The 20,275-nt window shown below is 39.0% G+C and overlaps 1 protein-coding gene across 1 annotated transcript in view; it reads right to left on the reverse strand.

Annotated features, from left to right (window-relative positions):
- Positions 1-20,275, reverse strand: part of tspan4a (tetraspanin 4a) — a 126,776-nt gene that overhangs the window by 13,336 nt on the left and 93,165 nt on the right. Inside the window, exons 4-5 of the mRNA XM_073464786.1 lie at positions 4,862-4,963; positions 2,657-2,788 (exon numbers count right to left, since the gene is read on the reverse strand). Of these exons, the coding sequence (XP_073320887.1) occupies positions 2,657-2,788; positions 4,862-4,963 (234 nt within the window). The remainder of the gene's footprint in view (positions 1-2,656; positions 2,789-4,861; positions 4,964-20,275) is intronic.

Here is a 20,275-nt window from a genome sequence, read left to right on the forward strand (position 1 = left end):
AGTGTCAAGAGAGGAGGCGGTTGGCTGCATGTGAGACACTGTTTGCTTCAGTGCAGAAATGGTAATGATACTGTAGAAAAATAATTCAGTACAGAAGACTTTACCAAGGGTGATGAAGAGGTCACGAGTAGGTGGACTCATTTTTATTTCTGAATGAATGTGTAATTAATACCAGCTGTCCCTACATATTATCTCAACACAGTCAATTACCTCTGCAGCAACAACTTCCACACTTGCTAAATCATGTACAGACCTATTTGCATTCTGTCGTAGTAATATCAGTGCCCAGTGTTACATATTCATCACGCTAAACCTCCAAATTATGTAGCTTGTGTTTTTGTCTTTTAACCAATGCAATCCTCTGCACTCCACTCACATTCAAGCAAGATGCAACCTCTCCCCTCTCTTTTCCACATGACAACAACGGCTTTAAACGCAAGTGCCAACCCTTTTTTCAGCTGGTTCCACAGAGGCAAACTGTTGGCCTGTGTGGGCTATTAGTGGTCTCAGAGATGTGATGAGACAGCCTCAGTTGTTTGCATGGTTGCTTTCTTAAGATTGTTTCACAATCCGAACAGAAAACAACAGCTCTCTGTACAGAGTAGCTGCTGAAAAAAACAAAAAAATATATGACACTTATTATACATCAGATACACATAAGCAGCACCAGCAGTTAAGTCCTTCTCAGCAGAAGTATTAATTCACTCTCTGTAATAATGAAGATAGATATCGTAATGTCCTGCTGCTTCTTTGCACTGATACTAATGTCCAAAAACAGACAAGAGAACAGCAGGCTTAGTTTTTAGGCTTTGCTAAATAGGTCAATTTGTGAGCCATGTTGTTTTTCAAAAGCTAACTGGTTACTCTTCTAAATATGGAAAGAATAGCTGTTATAATAAGTCAGACTAATTACGGTCCCATATTGATTTGGGCTAAAATTATGAATTACTCTAACCCTAACCCTCCTATCTGACAGCACATGTTTGTATTTGAATTCAATCTGATCAACACTGTAATTTCTCTTCTCTGTTTAAATCTGTTCCTGAGATGATATTGGAACTAGGTTCCCTTGTACAGTCAGTTAAACTCTCACCAGTATAGATAATCAATTTAACATAGTAGTATAAAATACATATTTGTCAAATGTTTGACTAAAAATATGGTGGAATACTTATTAGGAATGCACGACGTGGATTTTTTTTAGCTGATACCATTTTTTGTATTACAAAATAAAGCCCATTACCTGTAGTTTATGCACACCTCAGGGTAAGAGCAAAGATAGATTTCTTATAGATCATAGATTTTTATGGATCCCTGATTTCAAGTAGACAAAAACAGGCTTCAAATTTTCTTGTGACATCTTTGCCGTCTGAAATGGAAACTGTTGCAGATTTTATTAGCTGTTGCTAGCTCATTAAGCTAATGATAATAAGTTGAATTATCAATAAAAAATATGTATTTATGTTGAGTTAATGCAAATATTAGTTGATAATGATTAGCTGTTAGTTACACACTATGATACTGAAGGATGTAGTGGGGAAATTATAGTGAGCTAATGAAATGCTAACTACGGAAGCCCTAAAGGGCCATGCATTCATGCATTTTATTTCCTCCGTTTTCCCGTGATAACAAGTTAATTTCATTTGTTTTCTCGAGATCTCGAGTTATTATCTTGAAATAACAACTGCTGTTTTCCCGAGATAACGGGATAATTTTCTCGAGATCTCGAGATAACAAAACTTTGTTTTCCCGAGATAACGATATAATTAATTCGAGATCTGGAGATAATGACTGTGATATGATAGGCCTGAGATTATGGAGACGCCCGGGACCTCGTAGCTGGTCAGCTATGTAGTTAACGACGACATCAGGCTCACTTAGATTGCGCCGCCGATATAGCTGAAGCCTTGCTAACTGTCTTTTTAGATTACGCACACTAATGTGTATATTATCTGTAATAGCAAGGCATAATGCTATTTCAGCCTGTGTCAGGCCTTGATTGAAAAGATATGTGACACGGTGATCAATATGCTCCTGCTCCTCTGACATTGCTACACTGAATGCTGTTTCCTGCAATGATTTAATATACTACAGTATCGTTTTGTTTTCTCAAGATCTCGAATTAATTATATCGTTATCTCAGGAAAACAAAGTTTCGTTATCTCGAGATCTCGAGAAAATTATCCCGTTATCTCGGGAAAACAGCAGTTGTTATTTCGAGATAATAACTCGAGATCTCGAGAAAACAAATGAAATTAACTCGTTATCACGGGAAAACAGAGGAAATAAAATGTATGAATGCATGGCCCTTTAGGGCTTCCGTAGCTAAATCCTGGCCTGACTACTGTAGAACTAGGTTCTAAACTAGTAAGCCAGACATGCTAACAATAGCAGTTTACATTAGCACAAACAAACTGTTTAATGCTTCCCGAGCATTTTTGCTCTTGTGTTTTAAGCTTTGAAAACAACTAATTTTCTGAGTTTCTCTCTCTGCTGTTGCTGTTGCTAAGGATTTGACTCTCTTCGGGAAACGGGTTTAGCAAACAGTGATTTTATAATCCTCCATAAATACACAACTGTAAAAGGAAGAAAGAGAAAAAAAAGACTAAGAAGAAGAGTAGCAGCAGCTTTTTGAGATTTGCACTCCAGAACTTACCGCTGTCCACCATGTCCCTGGGTTGTCCAAACCACAGTTGTCGCTGTACTCCAGGCAGCAGGAGTCCGGCACACGGCTCGCATTATAAACTTCAAACCAGTCTGTGTGGTTGGTGACTCCGCAGCAGCGAAACTGCACCAGAGAAAGACAATGAATGAGGACACCGTGGTCCTTTATTGTCTTCACACTGAAATTCGTATGCATGGTATCAAATAAACATCCTCTGCTAGAATTATTTACCTGGCAGGAGTAAGATTTACTGGACAAAACAAATCACATATGCTGAATGTAGAACACACTTCATCTTCCTGATATCGAGCTGCAACCGCTTTTTTGTACAATCCTCATCTCATTTGTCTCAAAGTCCTAAAACACTGCCTGCTTCTTTTTATCTATATCTTCCCCCTTTTCTGATTGGTATAGATTTTCGATAAAAGATCGTGACTTTCACCATAATTCAATTCATCAGTGCACTTCATGAAAAGATAAAGCACCCCTGATGTTTTGTTCATTCGGTGGACGTTAATTCCACACAGGAATATTGCTGCCCGCCCCCCCACGCTACTCCGTGTACTGAATCGGGGATTGTGTGTTAATTTAGAACTCCCTCTCTCGCGTAAACAATGGATCAGGTTTTCAATTTATCATGAGCTGCTGCAGAATTCAAATAGCCAGAATGAATCTGAAGCATAGTTTAAACATTCAAGAACAGATCAAAGGATAAAAACTCGTCGTAATATCAAAATGCTATCACCTTGAACGTTTTGAACCAGTGATTTATTGCACTGGCATTTGGCACCTTGTGGGTGGTTTTACTTCTTCTTCTCATGTATGTAGATGCTTCTCTGTTCTATAAGTGGACGTTAATAATATTCAGGGTGAACTTTGCTCCAGGGACATCTGCTGTATTATCTATTCAGTGACTCAGCATGTACGCAGGAGGCTCAGGAGGGAGAGCAATGACAGAATGAGAGCTGTCTTTTAATGGTCTTCCTCTCAGTCAGACTTCACGGAGCCCCATGCATACACACTGCAGAGCTGATCTTACAAAGAAAGAATTGCACATTCATGCTTGCATACTTCAAACGGCGACACATCCAGGCAGCTCATGCTATCATCCTGTACACAGGGGTAAAAAAAAACAAAAAACTCTGCACATTAACACCCACACATGCAGAGACACGCACACATTTGCATAAATTATTTGCATATCAATACATTTCTCTGTCATCGTTTATGCCTTCTGCAGTCACCATGCGCACTAATACTGAAACAGTTTTCCTTCCAGACACGAGACACATGCCTGCACACAGACGCAGAACATTCAACGCATTACCGCATATTTGCTGATGGAACAAAACTACAAGCCATAACACCGGATCTGTGATGCAAAAAAGGTCCAGAGAGCCCTGAAGTCTCCGATCTATCATTTGATGTCTCCCAAAGGCATTCACCGGCAGCAGCATCCGTCCTCTGCAATCCTTAATTCCAAATCTCTGTTTCTCACATTGTGTTTTCTTTGCAGTGGAATTTAAGAAAATGTATTTAAATAATACAACGGGAAAGGCACTTCAAAGTGTGAGAGCTGGAAACAAAGATTACCTCAGAGAGTCTATGTTGTTTGCATTAATTGTTCGGACAGAACTTCACCAAAGCATTTAGAAAAGCTTTGAGTGTTTGTGTGTTAGTCTGTAGAGACTTTTCACACTTTTTTTCTGATGCCACTTGTTAAACAGTGTTTTTTACCAGCCGGCTTGTAAATGTCCAGGTCCTATTAACTACAAAAAGGATTGTCCGGTTTTATTCAAATTTTACACAAAATGGAAAAATGGAAAATCAAACGGCCCTTCAACACTTTACTACTCCCCTTTCATTCAGTGCTATCAGAGTGGTACAAATTTTGAAACCTTGCTGATAGCAGAAGTAAGCACCGTCACACTGAATAATGCAGTCAAAACTTCATATTTCTCAGCTTGTGACAACATATTTTGCATGACGTGACTTGTGAAATGGTACTGAAGTTAATGAATGGGCTGAGACGTTCACAACAGAATGTTTTAAGCATCGCAGCCTCAACAAACTTTGACTCAGTGAAAGAAAAACATCAAAACTCCTGAGCTTCATAATTAAATTATTATTTTTTTTAATATCTTACAAGTGTGTTTTAGATCATTGCCCGCCAGCTCTGTTGGTCTCACAACTTACATCAGTTTGTACTATCATCCAGGCGTTGGTCAGACCCACGTTGCCCTCTGTGCCAAAGAGCTGGAGGCCCTTCTTCAGATCCCTCTGGGCGTAGTGATCAATCTGAAACGCAGAACAGGAAAAATGGTTCTATCAGAAAAGAAAATGTGCTAATTTAACAAGTGTAATTTTTACCTGTGGGAGTTTGAATGAGCTAGGTTGCGTTTCTTTTAAGCATCAGATGTTTTCTGGCAGCAGCTCATTTCAATTTAAAATGTCATTTGAACTCAAGAGGCAATAAATAACATGGATTCTCTTCTAATAACATGAGTTATCTTCTAAGAAAATGACAATGCAAGTTGTTAGAGGTCAACCGTCTAACACAAGTCATTTTTTTACATAAATTTCACTGCAATTTTTTCCTTTTGTTTGATAGCAGACAGCACAGAAAGGCAGGAATCATTGTGTGGTGAACCACAGTTTTAAACAGCCTGTCTTCATCAGAAAAATGACTCTAGGTCTGTGAAAGTTGCTTATTAAGACCCATATTTATGTTCTTGTTCGGCAGTGACTGAAGTTACATAAGTATCATAGTTATTATAACCCCAAACCACAATGCTTTCCCTAAACATAAGTATCATAGTTATTATAACCCCAAACCACAATGCTTTCCCTAAACCTAACCAAGTAGTTTTCTTGCCTTAAACCCAATCAAACTGTAGATATGACAGGCCCTGTTTGACTGTTGCTGGTATGCTGTAACGGTCATGTTGCTCTGGGAGTCAGTGGCAATCGACTTGTTCAGTCAATTAAGTATTAGGATATGTTGGTTTTAAAAAAAAGACCACTGGTTGAAATGGTGGTAAACTTGCTTAGAATTGACCAGAAAAAAAGTACACACATAGCAATAAATATAATAACACACAGGACAAATCAGCACATCAGCTTATTAAAATCTCCCAGCATAGGGATATTTTAATGCAGTTTGTTCATTATATTGATGCACATGATTGTATGAAGGATCCCTCCCAGCAAATGAGTTATATTGTCTCAAGGCATTATATTACATTCAGGAGAAATTAAAAACAGACATTTTGTCCTGTACAGAAAAAATATACTCAACATCTAATGATGTGTTGTGGGCAATGTTGTGAAATGATGTTCTCATGTGAGACCACCAGTTTACATGGTGCAAAAATATGCATAAAACCTTATGCATGAGGATCCATCATTTATGCTTTTTGGACCAATTATTGGTCATCTTTTTGGAGTCAAATTGGCCCTTTCCCATTCGAGTTCAAATTTTGGAGTAGTACCAGAGGACACACTCCTTTCCTGAAATGACACGAATGCTGTTGCATTTGCTTCTTTAATTGCTTATACTTATGGGGAGGAGGCAGGAGTCCTCTCCCACACATCACATCCAGTGGGCTGAAGGGTAACTTTTGAAAGAGATGGCAACCATTTCTGCAATATTCTGAGATGCTGGAACTGTGTGCCCGTCCATAACTGAGTCTTATACCAAATTGCAATGCAGATTGGCTATAAACAACCGTGACTAAACATTTACCTTTTTGTATGACTGTATGTTACATTTGATCTATTTTGTCATCTTTTGATGTACATTCAAAAAATATAGGCTACTATACAGCATTTTCCATTTCATTTTACCATCATCATTTTTCATTCTAGTTTTGTACAGTTTGTCTGTGTTTCTCTAAAAATGGACAACATGCAAACTTTTGTTGATGAAGGTTCTCAGTCATCCAGGTCATGGTAATTCTAAGTTCTGTATCGTAGAGAGAGAGAGATTGGCACTCTCTCTTAATCCGACTATACTCTTTATGTCTGTGGATACACGCATACTAAAATGCAGATGTACAATCTGTAGATGATGCAGCAGCCCTAAAACTGATTTTTGTGTGAGAGTGGGGAGCTCTGGGTGCAGACAAAATGGAGAGACGTTTACCATTGTTCATTTGCATATACGGCCAAAGTTGTAGTGCTACAAAGCTGTTTGCACCAAGACTCCCTGCAGAACTGGGTTTTATAGGCAGAACAAAGTGGAAGTTGATACCTGACTGTAGCTTAACTACATGGCCTGAGAGACACTGCAGTCTGTACTCGTGCTCATACTCAGCTTATATTTCCTCAAGTGTTCTCACATAATATTAGGGACTAATAAACTGCAGGGAACAATGGAAACAAGTCCACTTTGTAGAACTTAAAGGGGCTGAATTGGATTTGCATCGACTGAACCAACACACTGCAGGACATGGCATGTTACTGAGCTGCTGTTCAATAAAATAAACAAGTGACATGTGGGTTTAGTTCATAAGCTCCGGTTCAGCAATGTGAACCTAAACAAACAAGATAAAAACATTTAACAAAATCAGCTTTTCCAGTGAGCTTTGAATCAAAAGAACAAACTGTACGAGTGAACACAGTCACAGAGATAAACAAGCTTAAACACACTGAGGTGTTGTGGTTGTTTAATCTAAAATACATTCATTTAAAAACCAACAATACAATCAGAGAGCCTGGGCGATGAATACAAACAGCAAACACAAAGTCCCAGCGCACACACACAGAACACACACACACTTACTCAGCCTTGTTTACACTCTCGGTTGGTCAATCCCATCAGACATCAATCGCATCGATCTCTACTGACCTTGCTCTTTCTTACTCTGCAGCCTCTTAGCCTGTGAGGTGCAGCTGACATCAAACACCTTGTTCAATCTCTGTTTTCAAACACTCAAACAATGAATACATCCTTCCTACTTTTTGCCAAACAACAATGAAACTTGACGTCATGTTAAAAAAAATCGAAGGGATTAAAGGGATAGTTTGTAACCTGGCATAACCTCCATACGAATTTCGCTCACTGTAATGTCGCGTTTCCAAGAAACAAATGTCTTTTAGATGTAGACGGCAAGAAGGCAGTACAATAGATGACTAATCAAGTTGTTTACTTTATCTCCCCACACCTGATTGGATCAACACACCATTGGTGGGCTGTTACTGGTCTTTGTTTTCAATTTCTAATTTAGAAACAGCACAGATATTCTGGATATCTCCTGAACTATCCACCAAATTAGTTTCTGAATAAAGTTTAATCAAGAAATAGGCCATGTGTAACTTCCGGAAGAAACTATGGGCAAAAAGGCACAAGTGGATGACTCAGAGACAAAATAATGATGAAAAACAGTCTTTACTTGCGAACAGAAAAGTAGAAAGTACACGGCAGTCAGTCAGACAAAGGAGAAGGCAGAGCAGGGAGAAGACAAAGGCGAGGACAAGGTAAACTAGCAGAGATCAAAAATACTGAACCAGGGAAACTAAATAGGAAAATTAGGCTGGGATGCTTGACACTAGGTACAAAGACGAACTGGCATTGAGAGAAGGGAACACACACTGAATACGCTGGGGAGGAAAGGATAATGAGGAACAGGTTCAACTAATCATGGGGGGTTAGCAACTCTCACAGGAGGGAAACACTGAAGGGCAGGAGGTGAAGTGTCTGAAACAAGACAAGAGGTAAGTATATAAAAAATAACGAGAAATGAATGAGAAATAACAGAAAACATAATCTATGAATCAGGGTGGCACTGCCAGCGCCTCTATGGCTTCTCAACCTTTCTACTCAGTGTGCCTGCACAACCTTGGCGGATGACATATATCACAGATTCTGTTATACAATAGTCATACGTCATTGTTCCATTTTAGCAACAGCTTTAAGTTTGAGCACAAAATTAAGCTATTTGTTCAGAATAATGGGTGAGTGGCGGTTAGAACAGGCTTCTTTTGTGTGTGTTTTATTAGGAAGGATATTCATTCAGCATTTTGATGGGTCTCAAGGACACACACAACACCGTCTGGTTTTACTTATTTTTATATGTAAAGAAAACTCAGCAGGGTACATAATAATGCTATGACAACAGCAGTGCATGAAGATGCAGCGGCCGGTAGCTCTTCTAAATTATGCTGCATTTAAATTTTTTTAACCGGAATTTTTTCAGTTTTGTTGTTAAACATGTACTGTTTATGGCAGAAATACTGTCATCATTATTGGAGAAGAAAGCAGGTGGACTAAGAGCAGTGGGTTTTAAGACCATCACAGTCCTCTGGGTCTTGAGCGGTCCTTCAGGCTGACCTGGATCGCCCCAGGGAGGTAGAGAGTCTGAATAAGAGCCATGCTAGTCCGGCTTGGTTTAAGGCTGGTCCCGGCTAATGTCGGTTGCAGGAAAAGAAAATGGACAAAATGGGACACGTGCTGGCAAGACAACGTGAAATCAGAGACCTGTCTCCAACACAACATCTCGGATCAAGCTGTTGCACTCGACAGGCAGACCGTGTTCAGACTGCAGCTGGGTGAGGAGAGGTGGACTCTGTGTTTATAACATCGATGCTTGGTGCTGACACACAGTCAAAGTTGCTCCTGGAGGTGTTTACGAACTTTTCAATTGTTATAGGGCCCTGTGCTGTATAATGAGGAATAAATCACCTTGTACCTTGTAATAATAAATTATTATGACATCTACTAAGAGTAGCTCTCATAATCATTAATGAGTGGATTTGGGAAGGTGAGTCTCGTCACTACTAAAACAATTTTAATCGGTTTTGTGAAGCTGGTGTTTCCGTGCCATGTTAGGTGAGATAAGCCATTTCCTGATTTCCTTATTAGGCAATTCATAAAATGAATTACAGATGTAAGAGGAGCCATTCATTTCATACAACAATGACGGATGAAGTGGCGATAGGGTAGTGGTGATAGTCAAGAACTGTGATGTTTGCCACAATAGATCATTTCATCATGGTAACTATATATTATATTCATGATGTATCGAAAGGTGTTTTACTCATTTATTTAAAATAAAAATTATTAATCTGCCTGCAGGTCTGAGTAGTTGTGTTAAACAGTTCTGTTAAACTAGTAGCTGTGGGGCATAATGTTAAACAGCCCCTGGGGCAAGATGAACCATATGTTCATCTTACTGTATATTCCATTTCATATTTCATTGCATTAACTCAAATATTACATACATGGGCTCATATTTTAGCCAACAAATAAAGCAGATGGAACACAAAGAGTTTCTCTGCAGAGATATTGAGGAAATCAAAAAAGGCTGAGTTGTTATTAATGGGTTGTTACAGGAACACCTCAAGATGTGACACAAATCTATCCCCCCTTGTCTCATCTGGAGACAGTCTGTGTTTCATGCTTTTGTTTTTATTCTTACAAATGCGATTTAACAACAGAACATGTTTAATGCAACAAATCATGGTGACACTTTCATATTTTTACTCAAAACAACAACGCTGTGAAAATTTGCTAAATAAAACTGCCAGGCACAATGTTGTGGGGGAGTGGTGACTACATATTAAATCCCAGAACGGCAACATGACACTTGTTGTCGATGGGGAGATATTCTTAAAAGATAAAAGCAAGTAAAGAACGGAGAAGCATCTTAAGATGGACGGTGTACTTGACAAGCAGGTGTATCTACCTGTTTCAGGCTGCTTTTTAAACTTTTTACGGTGCCATTTATTAAAGAACAGCAGGCTTATGAACTTCTGAACCCTTGTCAATACTTGGCCTGTAGCGGTTGCAATGGGAAACAACAAAAATAGACGAAAGAAACAAACTTATAGCCTCCAAAAATAGTCAGTTATCAAGTTGACATCCTCATCAGACAGTTGAACTTTATTGTTTGTCTCTTATGGGAAGGAATATCTAATTGAAAGAGCAAAAGTGAAGCTTTTTTTAGTTGTTTAACATTTTACCCCCACAAACCACAGTTTGCCTCTGTCCACAATGTCCCAAGTTGGGAAGTATTGTGACAGAAGACTTTAACAAAATACCACTAGAACGGGATTGTTCCTTATAACTGTGTAAGCTACTCTCATATTCTAGTTATCATTAAAGCTCAACAACCTTTAAGCTGTATTAATTACGGATGAACAATATTGGATTTTTGATACTGACTGTTTCATCAACATCAAGTCTCTCCTGAAGTGGAATTAACATATTAATTAATGGCAACCGCAGCTCATGCATACAGCAGCTGGTCGCTCCTTCATTTTATCACTGAAACACGTATTACCTATGACAGAAATAGATTCATCAGCATCAGAACAGCAGACTTTGAGATGATCACTGAGACAAAACATCTTTCATTCATTATTTACTGGTTGTACACATGTTTATGTATATAACTAACTGTATGTTCTGTTTGTGTAGCAGGATGGGTTACAAACTCTCATTTCGTAAATCAACCCAGTGTTGTATAATGACAAATAAATGACCTCGTTACCTTGTTGTTATTATGCCGACTCTTTTCCTGATGGTCAATGTTTGCAGATATACAATACTTTTTATAAATGTACACGTTCACTGGGCAAAATAAAAAAAACTCCTTTCTGTCACTGGTGCATAATGAACAAATGATCTTATCAGACTGTCACATCGATGCCGATATTTCATTTTAGCTGTATCTGCTGATACCGGTGACACGCTGATAGCATCGCATATCCAAAGTATTAATTGTTTTTTTGGCTGGTAGAGGGCAGAAGAACTTCACAACAAGCTCACAAACCTAAACACCTGATACATGCATTTGACTTATTTACACCTGTAGTGTAATTAATGGAAAAAGCAGTGCAACTCTGTGCCATATTGGGTTAGCTGGCAATGTGTTTCTGGCAATGCATCTCATTGTGATTACCTTCTAAGGTATCAGCTAAATATTGTATGTGCTGGATGTTTAACTTTCCATGTTTTAGACCTTATTTGCTGAAAACAGCTGCTCAGTCACCAGAATAAATGTTGACATTGTATGTTTCTCTACACACATGTTAAATTTTCTGTTTCATATGTTGAATTTGAACGTTTCATACATATCATATCAACATTTCTATGATACGTCTCATAAAGATATGTCAAAATAATAATAATATCATAACTGTCACACCACCCACGCCTCGTGACATGATTGTGAGCTCACATAAATGTAATCTGAACGTGATATGACATGTAATGTAGAAATGTTGATTTATGTAGCCTAACATCATAGTTGGGATCCCTCTCGGCCTATCACATCGCTTCATCTTAAATAAGATGTTGCATTAGGACCTGTAAACATAATAACATCATAATCCGGATGCCTCAAAGAGAAAGAGATGAAAGAGAATCCTGAATGACAAGACAAATGACACCGAACGTAATTTCTTGCAACAATACAAGTTGATCTGACTTCTAAATAGACTCATACTATATGCTGCGGCATGACATCACTACTGCTGCACAAAGCAACATGCAAGCTATCTTCAAACTGATGTAAGAATCTAGCACAGGGAGCCCTGAGTGTCCCATTTGAGTGGACTGAATAAAGCTGTAAATCTTCTGAAGTTGTGCAAACAAAAAGAGAGAGAAAACACTTTTTATTCAATTCTAAGTAGGTCATTAGGAAAAGAGTGTCTCCTGTGAAAGTGCAGCCAGCAGACTATGCATAAGCCACGGCTGTACTTTTCAGCTCAGTACTGATGTTGTCCTCGAGACTTTGGTCGCCCTTTAACTACACCAGCCGAGTCAAAGATGGGCCATCAATTATGTATATGGCAGGGATACAAGGAGAGATAAGAGACGTAGAGAGAGGAGAGGAGAGGAGAGGAGAGGAGAGGAGAGGAGAGGAGAGGAGAGGAGAGGAGAGGAGAGGCTTGATTTCCTGTAAAAAATATCTGTGTTTTGTCTCCACATACATTGGCTGGAAAATGTCACAAGGTCTCCTTAAAAATATCCTGTGGTTTCACACTTCTGTGCTGAAACACAGGCTAGAAATGTGGCCTCTGGCTTGACAGTCTTGTCGCCTGTAACTCCTCCACCGTCCCCTCCACCTCAAGACATGAAAGTCAGGTAATATGTGAACAGGATAAGTCACGTTTTGTAGACATGTAAATGTGGTACATAGCCTGTGACATGTACAAATCTGAATGTTTCTGTGGTTTGCAGTAAAGTTATATGCCAACATTTGATTCCAGAGATGGGCTGAGAAGAGAGGAAAAGAGAGGAGATCTGAGATCTAAAGGAGATGAGAGATGAAGGTGGGGAAGAGCCACTCTCTTCGTGCAGGAAAAATGTCAACGCAAAAAAGAGGAAAAAGATGAGCTGGAAGGCGATGAAGGGCAGAATATGTAAAAGGAAATACACTGTGGGTCAGATGAAGAGGTTATATATGACTCCTGGACTGTAGAAAGCCCAGACAGTATAGCAAGTAAAGACAGGGAGAATTTGATCTGTGACGGCCCAGGAGAAAGGACAGTGTGTTTGAAAGAAACACGAGAAAGGGGTTTCAGGGGAAAAAAAATAATGAGAAGAAAAATGGCTCAATTTACTTGCTTTCTCCAAACAGTGAACATCCATTATCCTGTCATAAATGCAGGAGGAAGACAGAGGCAGAGATACAGTAAAGTAGATAAAGGCATTAAAGAAAGAGGAAGGATCTGTGATCACATTCCCTTCGGATTTCTCTCGGACACATCATGTCTTTACAAGGTGCCATACTGCATAACACGTGTTGTATTTCATCTCCTACAATGACATTGCTCATTCTGGAAAAAGAGGGTTTTAACATTACTGATTCATAGCTTAAATGACTGCCTTGAAGTTTGGGATTCAGCACTGTGAGGCCCGGGGCTGTGTACTGTAGGCTCATCCCAAATCAAGGTTGTATTAAATGTTGGATTTAAAAATTCATGTTTCATTTCAGATGTGTGTAATTTGGTCACCCAGTCGTGTCAGTATTTTCTGAGTGTCCCACTGCCTTCCTCACCTATTGGGTGCTCATGCTTATTGGCAGGGGCTCGTTTCCTGCAAATACTTTCATTTCATCCTTCCTCCGAGGGAGCCCAGATTACATTCCCTGGACCCTGACCCTATGTGGACCAGAGTCAAGGTTTTTCAGACTCTTCTATTCTCTATCCTGACTTGCTGCACTGTATTTCCCCTGGCTCGGGATTTGAGCTTGAATCATTGGAAGTGTTGCACTGCATTTCAAAAAAGGAGTTGTAGGTGAATTCCACCCTTCTGAAGAATCCACATATGTTATTCCTGTGCCTCAGGACAGATCGGTCAATACTTGTGAGCTTCGACAACCCTCCACTAAAGCTATAAACTCAAGAACTAAACCTTAAATTTGTAAAGTGTGCTGTGAAATCTGGCAGCACTCCTTGGAAAATGAATGGAGGAACCGAGTTTAAAATTCAAGGCTTCTGTCTCTGACGTGTAATTCTGTCCTGGGGCACAGCAATAACATAGCTTAATAATTTAAACTGTGTGGCATTCCCCTTTAAGTTACTAACCTCGGTCCTTAGCAGGGGCAAATCAATTACAATTTCCACCCTCTGTTTCTAATCAGCTCGTGATTAACACTTGGCAGACCATGTGACTAGACAGTCAGTGCCATTAACAAGGGGAGAACAGCGAACGAGCAGAATCATGAAGGACGATACTTGAACAGCCTTAATCAAGATAGAAGTAAATTGAGGGATTTTCAACGAGATGTTGGACAATAACACAAGGTCAACGGGCACTTCAATTCTGATTAAAGTTTTTACTTGTTTATTAAACCTGGATTTGAACAGACATCCTTCTGTGGCCTGCTCTGCATGCTTATGCACCAAAAAGTTCTGATGTGAAGTGAGAAACTTTTCTTATTTTTTTAACTAAAATACTCTTAAAAGCTTTCGCCTGCAGCTATTGACAGCAACAGGTGTGTTTTTCTTCTGATCCCTTCAGTCTTTTCTCATCTGTTTTTACATCACGGTGGATTCTGTATTTTCGTCCTTTTTCTGAGGTTCCTTCACTGCAGTTTAGTCAGCCAACTCAAGTGGAATGGATTATGATGTAAATAGAGATATTGCACAGTGTTGATATTTGCCGACTAGTATTCAACCTCATCACTACTCACAAGGAAGCATCAAGCAGGTAGTGGGGATTTGGGATAAAAAGATAATGACATCCCTACAGAACCTAGAGGTGGATTGCTTTTGGATTGGTTGAAATGCAGTGTAAACAGCAGCAGCAGCAAGGGACAGCATAGTTTTCAGGTGAGCTGTGTGCAGTGAAGGGTGCAGTAGATATTTGCTGCAGTGAGAGGTGTATGAGTGGAGTGACTGACAGAGTTTGACTGCTTGAACTCAGTCGCAGGCTTCGATTCAATTTGTTTCTCAAAGTAAATATTGTTTAAATAAAATATGAACACTTATGAGGACTGAAACAATTTTAGATGTAATTGTCTAAAACCAAACCTAAATTTCTGTTATATTTCACAAACTACAGTTGGTCTCACCTTGGCGCTTCGGCTGTCTTGACTAGGTTGTGACTTCTATCAAGGTTTGTCACCCAATATTATACCAGATATTACTGGTATCACTCGGTATCCCTGTTTCGTAAGTGGTCTTATGAACAGTCTTGGAAGTTGCCAGTTGCAGAAAAAAACGTCTGCTAGCTAATGTTAGCTTACATTAGAACAAACTGGCAACCACTGGGGCGGATGATTAGAACAACAGCTGTGTTGCAATGATTGGGGGAGATGAAATATTACAGTTAGCGTCTCAATGTTATCAATAACACCTTCGATGCTGTGATGTGGGAACAACATGTTGATAGCTGTTTGGAGTTTAGAGCTTTATATCACGAGTTGATTTCGTCCCTAACTTGTTGCTGCAAGATTCCTGAAGACACTAACATATTGTTGACCTGACTTGTCATCATGAGCAGACCTAAGCATGGTGTTCTCCGCAAACCTTCAGATTGTCTTGACTTATAAACCATCAGGTAAACAACTGAACAGCAGTTACAGACCTCCTGGCAACGCTCATTCAATCAGTCACACATCCAGGTATTGATCACGTTTTCCTCTGTAGAATGGCCTTGTAATGTTATCTAAGAGGGTGACTGTCTGCTGAGTCTCACCTGACTTCCTCACAACTTTACTAAACCAGAGAACAGACATCACCAAATCCATACGTTGATTTCCACATTTAAAGTATTCAATTCCTGGCCATGTTTCTGTGTATATGACGTCAAAGTTGTGGTCCCAACGTGTGGTGGCCTCCACGTGACTCTCCCTACGTGGGAACTCATTTTTCTGATTATTCCCAGACTGCATTTGAAGCTATCAAGCAGAGTTTCAGGAGCAGGTCCACACTGCAACCGCACCTCTTCCGGCTTTTCTATAAATACCCTCCTAACCCTCTCCTTCTCTTTCATTCTTGTATTCTGAAACCCTCCCTCCCACACCTCCCTCTTTCCTTGTTTCCTCCTTTCCTTCCTCCTCTCTGTAGGGTCCTGAGGGGGTCTGTTTTGCCTGGGTGCTACGGCAGATTCCCATCCAAAGCTGCCCCATTAATTAGGTTCCCCAACCAGAACTATCTGAATAGCCATGAAACGGTCTATAGAATGTGACATTTAATGTTTTGTATATTAATTAAACTTTCACATAGATTTTCTGGATTGATCTGATGTCCACACAATTCTCTGTTTCAATACCTTCATGAATATAAATCGGGTACAGACATGCAATCCCTAAATCAAATCAATTAGATGTATTTAATGATCCAATTTTGACTCTAAGAAATGTCATCTGCCTTTAAAATATCAGCATGTGAACGTAGGTGGAGAATATGAACTCCAAATATAATGAAACCCCAAAGAAACAAAATCCCAGTAACAATAAGGAGGAAGTGACTCAGGTGCAGCACTAAACAGACCCCCTAAATTATTAAATCCTATCATGTTTTTAAGCTGAACTCCAAGCGTTATGAGCTAATGGGAAACTGTGAACACAGCTCCTTTGTAGTTTGTACATGACTGTCAGTTTTATATTCACACTGATGGATTTTCTTTTCCACCATAATTAAGTCTTGAAAGAAAATTGTTTTGGAAATGACTGGGTGGACTAAGCTGCACAAATTTGCCTTCACTAATTTACATCTGGCAAAATGTATTTAGAAGTGTTTTTAACCCCGGCACATGTAAGGAGCCAGATTTAACAATCTTCATTTATTTTAAATTTAATCTCTAAATCCATTGTGATTTTTTCCAGCATTAGTCAAACTCCCAGGCTGTCAGTGTAAGCTCATGCAACATGGCGAATGTTCACCTGTGGCTAATGTTTGAGAGAGTCCTCTTTGGATTTCTAGTACAACCCTTAAAATTGTGCTGTTTTATCATTCATGCACCAGACAAACCAGGACAATGGTGCAATATTCTCCTCAGCTAATTAACCACAATGTGTTGTCATATGAATTTTTTTCCAATCAGTAACCACAGAAAGTCATTTGTACAGAAATTTTATACACCAAGCACATCAAGTTAAGATCTAACTGATGACTTGAAAGAGACCAAATACTCGGATGCAGGAGGAGCAGAGGCACCTGAATGTCCAACTCAACTGAGCGTGGTGGTTTATGATCACTTTGAAGAACCTAGCTGGTAAAATGTTCTTTGCTGAAACCTCACCAAGTTGTTTTTGTGCCTAAACCAAAATCTTAACCAGACCCTTGGAAGGCAAAGATAAAAGATGTTGTCCTGCTGACTGGGGCATCAATTTAGAAAATAATGATATGTGTGGCCTTACGCCTCTAAGTCTGATGCTGTAGGTTCCCCTCTAGTGCCATTTCCTGAACTGCCCCTCTGGTAAAAAGGTGAGCTCAAGAGACCAGGATTTGTGACCAAGAGTCGTACTTATGTCACTCACGTCATTTACGTTACTGTAAGTTACAAGACTGAATGTAGTTATTTTGACCCAAAGTATTAAGTTTTGCTGCTTAAAGGGGCACTATGAAGTTTTTGAAAAATCATAATATTTACAATGCTAATGAGGTCATAATACAAACTCAGAAATATTTATCTTTTCTGTAACTGAATAAACAAGCTGTTCTCAGAGGAAAATAAAGTCCCCAGAACACTGTTTGAAGCTAGAAAGGTGGCAGGGTCCGCCACATATAAACAAAGTAAAACAGTATCAACTTGTGTTGTCCTTTAAGCTCAGTTTGGTTATTCTGTTTATTCAGTCATTAACACGAAGTGAGTTTGTTTATTTAGTTTATTTAGCCATTAAAAATCAGTCAATGAAGATTTTTCTCTTCTGATTACAAATTCTTCCCGAAAACTACATAGTGATGCTTGAAACCAAACCAAACCGCTACCGTTTGACAACATGGGTAACAGTCCAAAAGTCATAATATGTGATGTGACGGTCAGCTTTATTTTAAAGTCCAGACATAGCATATAATACGTTATGGCTAACTTGTATTGAACCCTGTCACGTGCAAAACTGGCACTAGAGGGGTCAGTGGAGGTTTGAGGCTTAAGGTCACTGACTAAGCCGCTGTAACTTGTTGGTTATCATAGTAGCCTAGATTAAAAGCAGTTGGTTGTGCTCTAACATCAGCAGCAGAAATTATAATGTACACATAATCAAAGTACATATTAATATTACATTTACGCCATTTCCATGCAATATAAACATTGTCTTAACACAGCGGTGAAATCAAACTTAAATCCACCCAGTCAGGTAAAATGTCTTAACTCATATTCTAATATTCAGTAATTCTTGTTCTGTTGTTAATAATTCATGGTTTCAAAGAAGGGCAGAGATGTGACCATCTGGTTTGACGGTTTATTAACATCTATATCCTTTCAAGATTTACATTTCCATCTGAAGGGAAAATCCCTCTGAGCCTCTCTCAGTGAAGGAAATATAGAGCTGTCCGTCTCGTTTTTTGATAATGTAATTTTCACCGGTGTGTGGAGACAGACGGTAGTTTCAGGTTATCTTCCTATGACAGGGCATAAAAGTACTTTCTACTAAGGAAGAGTAAGAGTAAAGTATTATTGTTCAGGTATTATTCCTTTAAAAAGACGTTAGAATCGAATACCGATCAAAGATAAAGCAGTAATGCACAGAATCCCTAGAGGTCTACAATATCTATCATGAATTATCAGATTTTCATCAAAAACTTGAAAAAGTGACTTTCTATGTAAACATAAACCTACTTAAACATTAAATACTAACATACTAAATAATTAAACACGAATTTGTTTGCTGTAACGATCAGTTTCTTCCCGTATCTGGCTGACGTAATGTTTTTAGGTTTATTTAAATGTATTTGCAGAATTGGTTACTTATTCCAGTTTGCTTCCTCCTGCAAAAGCCCCACTCTCCTGTGCCCCTTTGTAATATCTTATGCCCAATTAAAATTTTAATTATTTATAATCATCCTCTCTGCAAGTCCCCAACATTATCTACAGCACTCAAACTGCAAATTTCCTTGTCACATATTCCAAGACTCCCCAAACAAACACCTTATCTGTTTGCTGATCATCTCAATTTGTCTCTCATATTAACATTGCCCTGACGTGGGTGTATTTTAGCAATGTGATTAGCCAGGGGTGTTTATCTAATTGCATTTCTTCAGTCTACATGAAATGAAAATTTCTCAGGCTTGAAATTTATTCTGACAGGGGCGCTGCATTTTGATATCTTGACAAGCTAAAATGTTTTGACGGCTGATGCTGAAACAGTAATGATGTGGAAAAAGTGGAGTTATCAAGCTTTAAATGGGATTGCAGTGGGACTCATGTGTCGTACGTCTGCAGTTTTAGATATATGATACTTGTAGTTTGCTTTACCGCATGAGTGCCGACAGTTATAGTCTGTTCACAAGTGGATACTTTTCCATTTCCCTCTCCTTATCAATAATTTCTCAATTTTCAATGTTTAGTCTAACAACAGCGGAACAAGGTAAAAAGGAGAATACCGTGGTGTGAGAGTGAGACTGACAGCAGAAACACAACCCGGTTCTCAGGAGAAATAATGTATGTCAACTGAATTTATCATGAGACATGTTCTCACTGGAAAAACTGGATTTTAGTTTCAAGCACATCCAGCGGGATGAAACAAGGTGATTCACACAGCAGAAACAGAGTGTTTCTTCTTATGAGGGCAGGTCCCTGTTCAAAAAGCCTGACAAAACTATTCAGTAACACTTTACTTTCAATAAGAAATACATATAAACACGTCATAGTTTGTTTATGCCACACTATATTATAGTTGTATGCAGATATTGGGACATTTTGTGTGTTTTGAACAGTTAAAACCTCTATGAACCATCATTTACTGGTGTATTAACAGTTCATGAATAAATTACAACATAGTAAAAGAGTATAACAAAACCGGCCTCAGAGTCTACAGTCATGCTAGCAGCTCCGTGAGGTATGTGTTTACTATCTTAGCTGAACATGTTAGCATGCTAACATTTCTAATAAACCATGCAGCTGAGGATGATGGAAATGTCATCAGCTTTGCTGCTATTTGGTCATAAACCAATATTGAACAAATTAAAATGGCTAAAGGTAAATGGTCTGGC

The sequence above is a fragment of the Pagrus major genome, chromosome 4 (genome assembly GCF_040436345.1).
Source record: "Pagrus major chromosome 4, Pma_NU_1.0".
In the NCBI taxonomy this organism is placed as follows: Eukaryota; Metazoa; Chordata; class Actinopteri; order Spariformes; family Sparidae; genus Pagrus; species Pagrus major.